This window comes from Mangifera indica, chromosome 11 (assembly GCF_011075055.1).
Source record: "Mangifera indica cultivar Alphonso chromosome 11, CATAS_Mindica_2.1, whole genome shotgun sequence".
In the NCBI taxonomy this organism is placed as follows: Eukaryota; Viridiplantae; Streptophyta; class Magnoliopsida; order Sapindales; family Anacardiaceae; genus Mangifera; species Mangifera indica.
The window spans coordinates 3,635,317-3,646,530 of NC_058147.1; the positions used below are offsets into that span (position 1 = coordinate 3,635,317).

Here is an 11,214-nt window from a genome sequence, read left to right on the forward strand (position 1 = left end):
GGCATGCATAAATTAAAGGCCAAAGGACTATTTCCCACCCAAAGTATGCGCATTTCCTAAGTTACTCTCTATTAATTTTGAAAATCTTATTTATTTATTTATAAACTATTAAAATTAATTGAGTTCATCAATTATATCATTTTCTTTCATAAATCCTAAAAATTAATAATTAATAATTTCACTATAACCTAAATTTTAAAAAACAACATTTTTTCCGCTAAGGTTTCCAATTTTCAGATCTAATTTTTCGGTGTCGTTTCTTTCTCTTCGACAATCTCCAGGCAAAGGCTCTTTCTCTCCGGTATGGTCTTCTTTCAGTGGCTCTCCTGAGAGCGATTATCGACAAAGACTCCTCATTGACAACGAAAACTCCTCGTCGACGAAGACCTCGTCTTCATTGATGACTACTCCCAGGAGAGCCGTCAGAAGAAAATCTTGTCGGAGAGGAAGCGTCATCGCCGAGAGGTTTCTAGAGAGAGAAATGGTATCGAAAAATTGGATCTGAAAATTGGAAACCCTAGGGGGAAAAATGTTGTTTTTTAAAACTTGAGTTTGAAGAAATTATTAGTTTTTAGGGTTTTGAGAGGGAAAATAAATCAAATTTAAATTTATTTTTTATAATACAGACAAAATAATAATTTTATCCTTAAAATCGTTAGTTTTAACTATGTATGAGTAGGTAAATGAGATTTTCAAAGTTATCAAGAGAAAATTTGAGAAATGCGCATACCTTGGGTGGGAAATAGTTCTTTGGCCTAAATTAAAAAGCCAAGGCCCACACTAGACGGGCTTTGCCGGGCCACACCAATAGACCGTGCTGTTTTAATGGCCATCAATTGACAGGCCTTATGGGCCACGGTCTGCAAGCATGGTTTAGCTCCGTTAGATTATATTTTCAATTTTTTTTTATATTTAATTAATTTTTAATTATTAATAATTTTTATTATTTTTTAATGAATCGTAACAGGTTGGCTCACAGACTTATCCTAAGAATCCCGATAGACCTCGTATGGTTAGTGTGCCTAACACAGTTCGTAATTTTGTGGACTATGCCCCTACAGATCGAGTTTGACTTCAGTTTGAATAAAAAATAATTATATTTAAATTCGATTCGAATTCAACTCAAGTAAAAAGGACTCAGCTCGATTCAGTTCAAGTTTGTCTCGATTTAATAGCTTGAATCAATAGTTTGAATTTATAATTCAATTCAACCTAAATTAATAATTCGAATATATGATTTAGATTCATGATTTATTGAAAAAATGACATTGTTTTATCTAAATAATATTCGAAATTTTTGATTTGAAACAAACAAAACCACAAATTTGAACTTCTAATTCAAATTATGAATTCAAATCAAATCAAGTCACCAACATTTCACCGACAATTTAAGCTAACAATTCAAATAAAACTAAGTCAAACATCTTTTAGCTAATGTTTGTCTCAATTTAAAAAACAAATCAATTTTGTTGTTCAAGTTTAGTTTAAATCTAAATTAAATAAATTTGAGTCAAATTAAATTAAATCGAACTGACTTTTGAGATCAAACTAGCTTGAATCATATCCAAACCTACAGCGAATCGATTTTTATGGTTTTTTTCTTTATTGGCCTAATATGAGGGGGATGGGTGGCAAGGGAGGCACTAAAATATATTATTTTGAAGATGAGTTTGATATTTCACTTAAATCAGCCCAATTAACGTCCAGTCCATCTCCGCAAGTTCTACGGCCCAAATGTGCTAATAGGGTGTAATATAAAATACGCCGTCAAGGGCATTCCCGTCAATCAAAACTTTGAAATCAAATTTGCCTGGTAGCGATAGAAAGCCCGCCCAACCTGGAATTTTAAATCACAGAGTGGATAAGGCGCACAGTAAAACTGAAATGGAGAAGATCTGTGTCGCAGTGAGAGTAAGACCATCTGTCTCAGAAGAAGCCTTCCATGGAACCTTATGGAAGGTCGAAGATAATCGTGTATCTCTTCATAGGCAAGACGGAACCCCTATATCCGGCCTCTCCTACGCTTTTGGTAATGGTTACCTGAATTTCTCCATTTTGTTCACTCATTTTCTTTGTTACCAGTTTTAATTTGTTGACTCTGTGCATGAAGATCATGTTTTCGATGAAACTTGCTCAAACGATAGAGTTTACGATCTCCTTACCAAGGACATCATTCACGCTACTATCCAGGGTTTCAACGGTAATCTTCTTCTTTTTTGTTTTTTAATCTTCTTCAGATCGACTATGAGGTTACTGTTTTGGCCCTTTAATGACGATTCGGTTGAGAAATTTGAATTAGATTCCGATAAAGAATACTGCTTATTAGTTCCGCAATGGAGAAGATTCTGATTAAGATTCTGGTCGCTAGTTAGTCATAAATCTTAGGTCCTTGCCTAAAAGTATTGCTTAAAGTTGAGACACTTCTAGCCTTCAATCAAATGATTACTTAAATAACTATTTTGGATATATACAGGAACTGTATTTGCATATGGGCAGACCAGCAGTGGCAAGACATTCACCATGAATGGCTCCCCAACTAACCCAGGTGTCATTCCCTTGGCTGTTAAAGATATATTTGAGAAAATACAAATGGTAACCACCAGCTATGGATGTTATTAAATTTGAAGTATAATACGTGCTCGCAATTACAAAAGCAGCAAAAATAACTTAATTAAACTTTCTTATATTTCATATTCTCAGATTTCAGACAGGGAATTTCTGATTCGAGTTTCCTACATGGAGATTTACAATGAAGAAATTAATGATCTTTTTGCTGTAGAGAATCAGAAATTGCAAATACATGAGAGTTTGGAGGTTTTTAGTACTATCAAAACTCTAAAATTTTTTCCCAGTAGTTTCTTTAGAATATGTAAAACAACTGATTTTCTTGTTTTCTAGCGTGGGATATTTGTTTCAGGCCTCAGGGAGGAGATTGTCAATAATGCTGATCAAGTGCTTAAGTTTATTGAGTCAGGAGAAGGTTGAAAGAATACATGAATTCGGGTCTGTTCTTTCCGTTGAATATGAATAAAACCCAGCTCATATTTATTTGGTTTATTGTAGTTAATAGGCACTTTGGTGAGACCAACATGAATGTTCGAAGTAGCAGATCTCACACTATATTCAGAATGGTAGGTTTCTGATGTATTATTTGAGGAAAAGGCGTCATTTGTTTGTTCATTTTATTTCACAAAATTATTTATAATTCTTCATTGTTTCATTTATATACCAGGTTATTGAAAGCAAGGGGAGGGACACCCATGATTCAAGTACTGATGCCATCCGTGTCTCAGTCCTGGTTTGTTTTTCATTCCCCATCATTGTGTCTATTTATGAAAAAAAAGAAGTATATGATAGTTGCCTTTTGTATTAGATAGTATACAAATCAAAATTTTGTCCCACAAATATTTTTTTTCTTTGCATCTAGAATTTGGTGGATTTAGCTGGTTCAGAGAGGATTGCTAAAACTGGAGCTGATGGAGTACGTTTAAAGGAAGGAAAGCACATAAACAAGAGCTTAATGACTCTTGGTAATGTGATTAACAAACTTAGTGATGGAGCAAAGCAGAGGTATTTGATTCTCCTGATGTAAATCATCTCATATGCTAAACAAAGATATTTATTAGAAAATTTTGCTAATGCAGGGGGCATATTCCTTATAGAGATAGTAAGTTAACTCGAATACTTCAACCGGCATTGGGTGGTAATGCCAAAACTTCAATTATTTGCACCATAGCACCAGAAGAGGTACAATTAATTTATAGTACGGATTTTGTGTTATCTTCATTTACCACCGTTTAATTCTGAGGCGAGGAGCAAGGGGTGAGAAAAGGGTGGGCATTATATGTTCAACATGTACGTTTAATGTGGTGCATTGTGATACATTCAGATTCATATTGAGGAAACAAAGGGAACTCTCCAGTTTGCTAGCAGAGCTAAGCGCATAACCAACTGTGCTCAAGTGAATGAGGTTAGTTCACACTGGTCAAATATGCATCTCTGTGTTTTTATAATTGGCCGGAGGATGTAGAATTTTGATGGACTTGATACTAAACCCTTTAACCACTAAAAATACTCGGTCTTAGCTGTGCAGTCTTATGGGGTTATTTTCAATTTATTGATTGTTTTATTTTCATCTTTATTACAGTATTTCATCTAGTGGACTTTGATATGAAGTGTAACCATGGATAAATTTGTTACAGATTCTGACAGATGCAGCTTTACTGAAGCGACAGAAGTTAGAAATAGAGGAGTTACGTAGCAAACTTCAGGTGATGATCATGTAGTATCCGTTATGAACAGCAGATGAGAATACAAAACAAACTAACTTGCTCAAAGTATTATATAGGGATCTCATGCCGAGGTGTTAGAGCAAGAGATTTTGAAATTGAGGAATGACATGCTTAAGGTAAATTCTCCTTTTTAGAAACGAAGCCTGGCCCTTCTTTCGACCTTGAAGCACGATTTACATATTAAATAAACTAAATCGGGTCATCTTGAAATTACAGTATGAACTAGAACGTGAGAAGCTAGAATTGGAATTAGAAGAGGAGAGGAGATCGCACAAAGAGCGTGAGCAGCACATCATGGAGCAACAGATGAGAATTCAAAGTCTCAGTAATCTCGTCACTTCCTCAGAGAGTAGGAGCTCATCTCAGGTATACTGATGGAGAGCAGTAGGGCTGGATTCGAGCTGAGCCGAGCTCGGCTCGCAGCCATCTCGGGCTCGGCTCGGCTTTTTAAGGGTCGGCTCGAGTTCGGCTCGAGTTCGACTCGAGCAGAATTCGGCTCGGCTCGAGTTCGGCTAGTTTTCAGCTCGGCTCGGTAACGGCTCGGCTCGGCTCGTTTATTATATCAAAGCGACACCGTTTTGTATATATATATGGATCAAAACGACGCCGTTCTGTATAAAAAAATTTTTTAAAAAATATACCGAGTCAACCCGAGCCAAGTCGGGCTCGATCGAGCCGAGCTGAGCCCGGCTCGTTTCGGGCTCGAACCGAGCCGAGCCGAGCTCGAGCTCGAGCTGGCTCGGCTCGAATCCAGCCCTAGAGAGCAGTGCCTAGACAATTTTTTTTTTTTTTGGGTGGTTATCAATGTTACCTTTTTCTGCTTGTTTGTGGTTTGTCAAAAGTGATCACTACCTGATTGCACTTCCGTAGAGTACTCCGTGAGCATTAGTCGGAATTGGCACATCTTCCTTGCTTGGATTATTTGGGTCGTTGGTGCTGTTTTCAAGTTATTCTGCTGTATTTACAGAAAATTACTGAGGTTTCCTAGCATGATGTCATATAGAACCAAAAGAACATAGATTAAATAAACTCAGCTTGGTGCCAAATTGATTGTACTGAATGTAGGTGTTGTTTCATTTTGTTTTAGCTAGTCTCCATGAAAATGTCTTTTACATACTCAAATTATGCATTAAGATAACACCTATTTAATTAGAAGCGTTTATCAAATTCTAGTTGTGCTATTATCATGTGTTCTTGTTTTATTTATCTGTTAGAAATTTCTATTATATTTCTAGACTATCTAGGCTCTATTAATTCAATATTTACCGGCTGGAGCAGGATTCCAGAAGGCAAAGCCCCGAGGAAAATGTCCACGATAGTTTATGCCACGGAGATGTTTTTAGAACCCCCACTTTTAAGGCTGCTCCCAATGCGTTTGTTGCAAAGCGATCAAATTATTCTAGGCTACCAGATTGTAGCCCTCTTCCAGATTCTTTTAGCAATGTAGCTGACGAAGACACATGGTTGAAACTGAACAAAGGTCACATTACTGATCTGGATTCATTGCTGATTACTCCTGCAAGAAAAGTTCAATCCCTTTCGTCAGTTGATGCAACTCCTGTGAGTGGACAGTTCTAGAGTAGTTATTAATGATTGTATTGTTCCTGTTCGTCCTGATCTATACTGCTTTTAACAATAATACACTAATCAGATTGTTTGTTTACCTATGGTATTTGCTTTTCCATTTTTTCTACCCAGTCTCAATGTTAGAGTGGAAAACACAAATTTGTAAGATGATTGACCTCGTTGTTTGTCATATTTCTAAAATAAGTACAACTTTCTTCTCATTCCTAAAGACTATATACAGAATCGTTTGCTTCATGTCACTAACTGTTATGTATTCTAAATACATCTTTTAATGCTTTAAACTCATAGTTTAGCCTTTTTCAATGATAGATGATCATAATTGTTGCAATCTTTTTGTGGCTTAATAATTATAGCATGTGTATAATTTCATATATTTCTTAATCTGGACACAAATATTATTGTTAGGGTTGTTCAAAGCAGAGTTACCAGCAAGAGGTGCAGAAGCTCAAAAGACAATTAGAACTTGTCACTGAGGAGAAGAATGAATTTCAGGTTGGCATAATTCTTTATCTGAATCTGAAAAAAAGATTTGATAGAAGTTAATTATTATTATAGAACATATAATTTTCTTATCAGAGAATTCAATGGGAACCTATTATTATAGAATATAAATTTTTGTTAAAAAGGGACTTGGTAAAGATTAACTATTATTATAGAACATAAAATTTTCTTTTCAGAGAATCGAATGGGAACATATGTTTTGTTGTTCCCCTCCAGATTTTTTATATTTATCAATGGTGAAGAATATCGCTAATTAGTTCCACAATTTTGTTATATCAAATCATCATTCTTTGCATGCATAATCTACTATACATGGAAGTGATTTGACATCATTTCTATTGCTTATAACTTTTAATTTTTCCTTGATCAATACTACCATGATTTGTAGCTAATGTTTGGGTGCATATTTTTGCAGCAAAAATACACAGAACAGGTACAATTGAATGACCAATTAACTGGAGAGATATCAGAACTTAGACAAGAAGTACTACAAATCCAAGAAATCCCTCGAAGGCTGGGTGAATCTGTGGCAAGTTGCAAAGACTTTTACGAAGATGTACTGTCCACAATGCAGGTAAAACCTGTGTATTATTTATTGTCTCTTTCAAATTTTATCTTCAGACATTCAAGTGATATTTACTTTCTAATGCATTTCAAATAGAGTTTTGAATTTGATGAGAAATCTTCAACTACCAAGGTGCTCTCTAGCACCTGTGAGATTTGGTCAAGCCTCTTTGCAACACTGGAATCCCATTTCTCAACGGCAACGGATGATCAGAAATACATCCAAGAGAATGATTCTCTAGTTCAAGAAAATTGCAAGTTGCTTTTTGAGAGGTTGAAAAGCACAATTACAGCTGCGGTTCTGTCAGAAACATCAGCCGTGGACACTAAACAAGAGAAGGATCTTCAATGTCGCTGCAATCACAAGGTAGCTGACTCATCAAAATTATTAAGATATCACATGGTAATAATGCTTTTGTTCTGTACCCTGATGTTTGGATATTCGTTCCCTTTTTCAAGGTTTTAATACTCTTCAAATTTTTTCTGTTATACAAGTAAAACTACATTTTTGTGTAAGATATGTTCACCGTTTTTTTATATATATATTTAGCATAGTTGCTGACTAAGTTATGATATAATATGGGGCTTCAGACTTGAATATTCAGAATAACTCAAATATTGATACCTGTCTGCATCTCTGCATGCTAACTTGCACAATGATCAAGGAGACATAGGAACTACTTTAGCTTGAAACTGAAGAATTGTAGGCTGCTTTTGCATTTTGTTTTAAGAGTTAGTTTTATATGTGATTAAGGGATGCTGTCAGGAAGAAGAAGCTCCAGATTGGAAGGAGACATTGAGAAATGATCTTGACAAAATCAACAGAGAGTACCATTGCTTGAAGAAAGAGTTTGATCTCGGCAATGAGCTTATGGAGGCTACTAAAGAAAGATATTGTAGCTTGGAAAGAGAGTTTCAATTATTGAAAGAAGAACGGGATTCTTTGCTTAAAGAAGTAGCTGAATCATCTCAAAAACTTGCACTGATCACTGACCAAAAGGAAAATGTTTTGAAGGATCTGAACTCTCAAGTTCAGAGAAGGAAAGATCTTGAAGAAGAGATTAAACAATTCAGTGTTGCTTTTGGGTGTCGCCAGAAATCACTTGTTTCTTTCCACAATGAATTGAAATCCAATATTGAGAAATTGAGAGCCCAAAATCCAGTTCAAGTACCCAAAACTCTAGGGGGTTAATTTGCCTATCTTCTATGTAATGTACACAGTTAAAAGAGTTGTGTTAGGTACTTACCAGCTCCCGGTTCCTTCATTGCTGAGACCAATTTTAAGTTGTATTTTTAACTTGTTAATTATTTCGATTTTTTTTATTTCTGTTCCTATTGAAGAATTGCTACAAGTTAGCTCTCTTATCGGCAGGATTAAACAAAACAAAAAACACAGTGAAAGAATTTTTAACGACAAAGACAAGGATTTTGAGACTGAAAAATGATTGATTTTATCATATGATTCAATGGCATACAATGTTAAACATAAGAGCCAGAAAATCTACACATAAAGGCGGGTCAACCAAGCCATTTAGACATTGTAAATTATGCAGAGGGATCCTTAGTAGCTTTTTGACCGTTCATTCTCTCACAATTAATGTTTGGATTTTGTAGGTCTAACAATCCCACTTTTAGAAATTATGCTCCTGAAGGAACCCACCTGCTTGATCACATTCCAATGGCGTATCAGCTCTGTGTCTTGACTAAGATAAAAGTTCCATAAAACAACAAAAGAAAACAACTTTTCTACTCACCCATTTTCGCTTTTGTGCATAAAGTAAGCCTATATCTCTGTTCTAAGGCTCTGGTCCTGTGAGCTTTTTCATAAAAATTACTGGAAAAATATTTTGGAATGTTTATCCAATTATTTGAGAGTGACTTTGTTTTACCATGGAAACCAATCTACGGAACACAAATGAATAGCACTCAATTTGTTACGAATTCTTCAGAAATAGTTACTGGCTCTGGACAACCTGCACAAGAGACAAATCTTATAGCTAATACTTCTGAAACAAGTGTTTGGACTCCCTCTTCCCACTCTCTGAAAGCCTTAAATACCTAATTTCCCTTCTGCTTTTGTTCTTCTTCAGTACCAAACTGACAGATATGTTTTGTCTTTAGCATTTACTACACCTGCAACTGCATCGTCTCATCTTTATTTTTTTTCTCCTGTACTCAAACAGTTAATTTGCACCCCACATCTTCATTTTCAATCTGAGCATACCACTGCTATAATGGCCACCACAAAACCTAAAGTAGTTAAGCAACTCGGGCAATTCCTTCAAGAGCAACAAGAACCTTTCATACTAGAGATTTACTTATCAGAAAGAGGGTATCAGGAAAAGAACTTGAGTTCTGGAAGAAGTACCAGCTTCAGCCAGGGAAATTTACTCAAGTCTTTGAAGGGTTCAGGTAATACTAGTCCAAATAAAAGCAGAAAGGGTACTCCACAGTTTTTCAAGGTATTGAGAGCTGCATATAACAAGTTTACATCCATTAACAACAGGCAAAGAATTAAGAATAATGATAAAAGAAATAGTAAATTTAGTGTTACTGAGATGGCCGGGGATGGCCAAGAAGTTGCAGAGCCAGATGGATTTTCCACTGCCAGTAGCGCAACGGTTTTCAATTCATGCTCAGACAGCGAGGTAGAAGAAACATCAACTTCAGTGCAGAAAAATGATTTTTCATTTGTTGAAAATACTTCTCAGTCTTTCGAACTCTGGAATCCAGGAGATAAAGAGGTAGAAAAAAAAAATCTATGTTTCTTCTTAAGTTTTCTTGGATCATTTCGTATAAAATTTAATTTTGTTAGAACCCTTTTCTAAGAACAATCAAATCAATTAAATTACTGACAAAGCTAACAGGCTGTTGCAGAAGGAAAGCTTCGATGGAGATGCGTACAAGAGAGTAAACAGATAAGCCCTGTATCCGTGCCGCAAGAATTACGTTCTTCTAGGGGTTCTTCATCCGGTAAGTGTTACCAGATTTTTTCAGCTTATAATCTTCAATTCTGTGATCTTATATTCACTTTGTTTATTGAAGTTAAAACAGCAAGACACGGTTTAGGCAAAATTCAAGAACAGAATCCATCAAGAACTTGCATCACACTCGCTAAGAAAATAACAGAGGAGTCCATTCTATCGGCTTCTTTCTGGAGACTACTTTTTCACTCAGCTGTTGAAAAGCCAAATTGTGCAGGTGCAGCAGAAACACTGGAACTTGTCCACTCTAAACCCACCTCACAATTCCTCAAATCCAAAAAGGTGGTACAACAAACAAAGCAACTTCTATTTGATTGCGTGAGAGAAGTTTTGGAGAGCCGTGGAAAAGAGACAGGGCAGCAAGACAAGAAAGAATTTTTGGGGTCTGAATTGCTTGGAAATCTCGTATGTGGGAAAATTAAGGAATGGGGAAAACACTCAGTTGATGGATTCAACTTAACACGACTACTGAATGCAGATATCCATGATTCAGTACAAGAATGGAATGATATTGAGGCAGAGGTGAGGGACATTGCGTTGGAGATTGGAGATGCTATAATGGAAGAGATCAAAGATCAAATTGTTACAGAAATAATTTATTTTTCAAAATTTTAAACTTGCATATGCTCCTTTCCAGTCCATTAATTTTCGGCATTAATATTCTCAATATGGTATGGTATGTTCTTTCAAGTTTTTTAATGGCTTGCCAGGATACTGCACAAAAGTCAATGGTGAATCACAAGTTGGGGTGGATATGAACCAAACGAAGCTCCAACACTCTATAGTTTGAGTTTGATTTCAATGAAAAAAGTTTAATTTGAATTCATCGAGCTAAAATTAAAAGTGATATGAGTTCGGTTGGAATGCAAATGATTCAGTTTGAGTTTAACTTAAATTTATGATTTAAATATGTGACAAATTCATAATTCAAATTTGTAATTCATTAGCAAAACGATATCATTTTATCTAATAATGATAAAACGATGTCGATTTAACAATTATTTAATATAATTTGAATCAAGTCATGAGTCAAGTTCAAACCGAATTGAGTTATCTACGTATCTCTTGAGTTAGACCAAACTAAACTTTCTTCACTTCAAATTTAACTTAATTTGAAAAATAAAAATTTGGTTTGAATTCAAATTAAACGAATTTAAATAAAACTAAATTGACTCAATTTGGGTCTAACCCTGATTAGATATAATAGCATAACTATTTACATTGATATTGAGAATTCTTATTACCTTTGCTGCATAACGAGGGTACTGTAAAAAAAAAAAAATTAC

The 11,214-nt window shown here is 35.3% G+C and overlaps 2 protein-coding genes and 1 long non-coding RNA gene across 4 annotated transcripts; 2 read left to right on the forward strand and 1 right to left on the reverse strand.

Moving 5' to 3' along the window:
• Positions 1 to 1,830: 1,830 nt before the first annotated feature.
• Positions 1,831 to 8,267, forward strand: LOC123229008 (kinesin-like protein KIN-7N). Of its 2 annotated transcripts, none has more exons than XM_044654559.1 (18): positions 1,831 to 2,029; positions 2,111 to 2,200; positions 2,474 to 2,592; positions 2,701 to 2,814; positions 2,899 to 2,980; positions 3,064 to 3,131; positions 3,233 to 3,298; positions 3,428 to 3,570; positions 3,645 to 3,747; positions 3,890 to 3,970; positions 4,203 to 4,271; positions 4,349 to 4,408; positions 4,509 to 4,658; positions 5,571 to 5,852; positions 6,285 to 6,371; positions 6,796 to 6,954; positions 7,042 to 7,311; positions 7,699 to 8,267. In XM_044654559.1, the coding sequence occupies exons 1-18, from the start codon at positions 1,885 to 1,887 to the stop codon at positions 8,134 to 8,136; spliced, it is 2,526 nt and encodes an 841-aa protein (XP_044510494.1). In that variant the 5' UTR covers positions 1,831 to 1,884; the 3' UTR covers positions 8,137 to 8,267. The 2 variants fall into 2 exon arrangements, with proteins under 2 accessions (XP_044510494.1, XP_044510495.1); XM_044654560.1 differs by having other exon boundaries at positions 7,711 to 8,267.
• A 103-nt stretch (positions 8,268 to 8,370) lies between these two features.
• Positions 8,371 to 8,928, reverse strand: LOC123229010. Its single transcript, XR_006504783.1, has 2 exons — positions 8,699 to 8,928; positions 8,371 to 8,604 (listed from the first exon to the last, which is right to left on the reverse strand). It is a non-coding gene; the product is annotated as an uncharacterized LOC123229010 (long non-coding RNA).
• Positions 8,929 to 8,973: 45 nt separating this feature from the next.
• LOC123229009 lies at positions 8,974 to 10,754 on the forward strand. The gene is made up of 3 exons (XM_044654561.1): positions 8,974 to 9,688; positions 9,812 to 9,917; positions 9,990 to 10,754. Exons 1-3 carry the CDS (start codon positions 9,179 to 9,181, stop codon positions 10,541 to 10,543), a joined length of 1,170 nt encoding a protein of 389 aa, XP_044510496.1. The 5' UTR covers positions 8,974 to 9,178; the 3' UTR covers positions 10,544 to 10,754.
• The last annotated feature ends 460 nt before the right edge of the window (positions 10,755 to 11,214 follow it).

Coding starts and splice junctions, on each gene's coding strand:
- LOC123229009 (XM_044654561.1), top strand. CDS start 9,179: ATGGCCACCACAAAACCTAAAGTAGTTAAGCAACTCGGGCAATTCCTT. Junction 9,689..9,811: donor GGAATCCAGGAGATAAAGAG/GTAGAAAAAAAA, acceptor CAAAGCTAACAG/GCTGTTGCAGAAGGAAAGCT. Junction 9,918..9,989: donor TTCTAGGGGTTCTTCATCCG/GTAAGTGTTACC, acceptor TGTTTATTGAAG/TTAAAACAGCAAGACACGGT.
- LOC123229008 (XM_044654559.1), top strand. CDS start 1,885: ATGGAGAAGATCTGTGTCGCAGTGAGAGTAAGACCATCTGTCTCAGAA. Junction 2,815..2,898: donor AAATACATGAGAGTTTGGAG/GTTTTTAGTACT, acceptor CTTGTTTTCTAG/CGTGGGATATTTGTTTCAGG. Junction 3,971..4,202: donor ACTGTGCTCAAGTGAATGAG/GTTAGTTCACAC, acceptor AATTTGTTACAG/ATTCTGACAGATGCAGCTTT.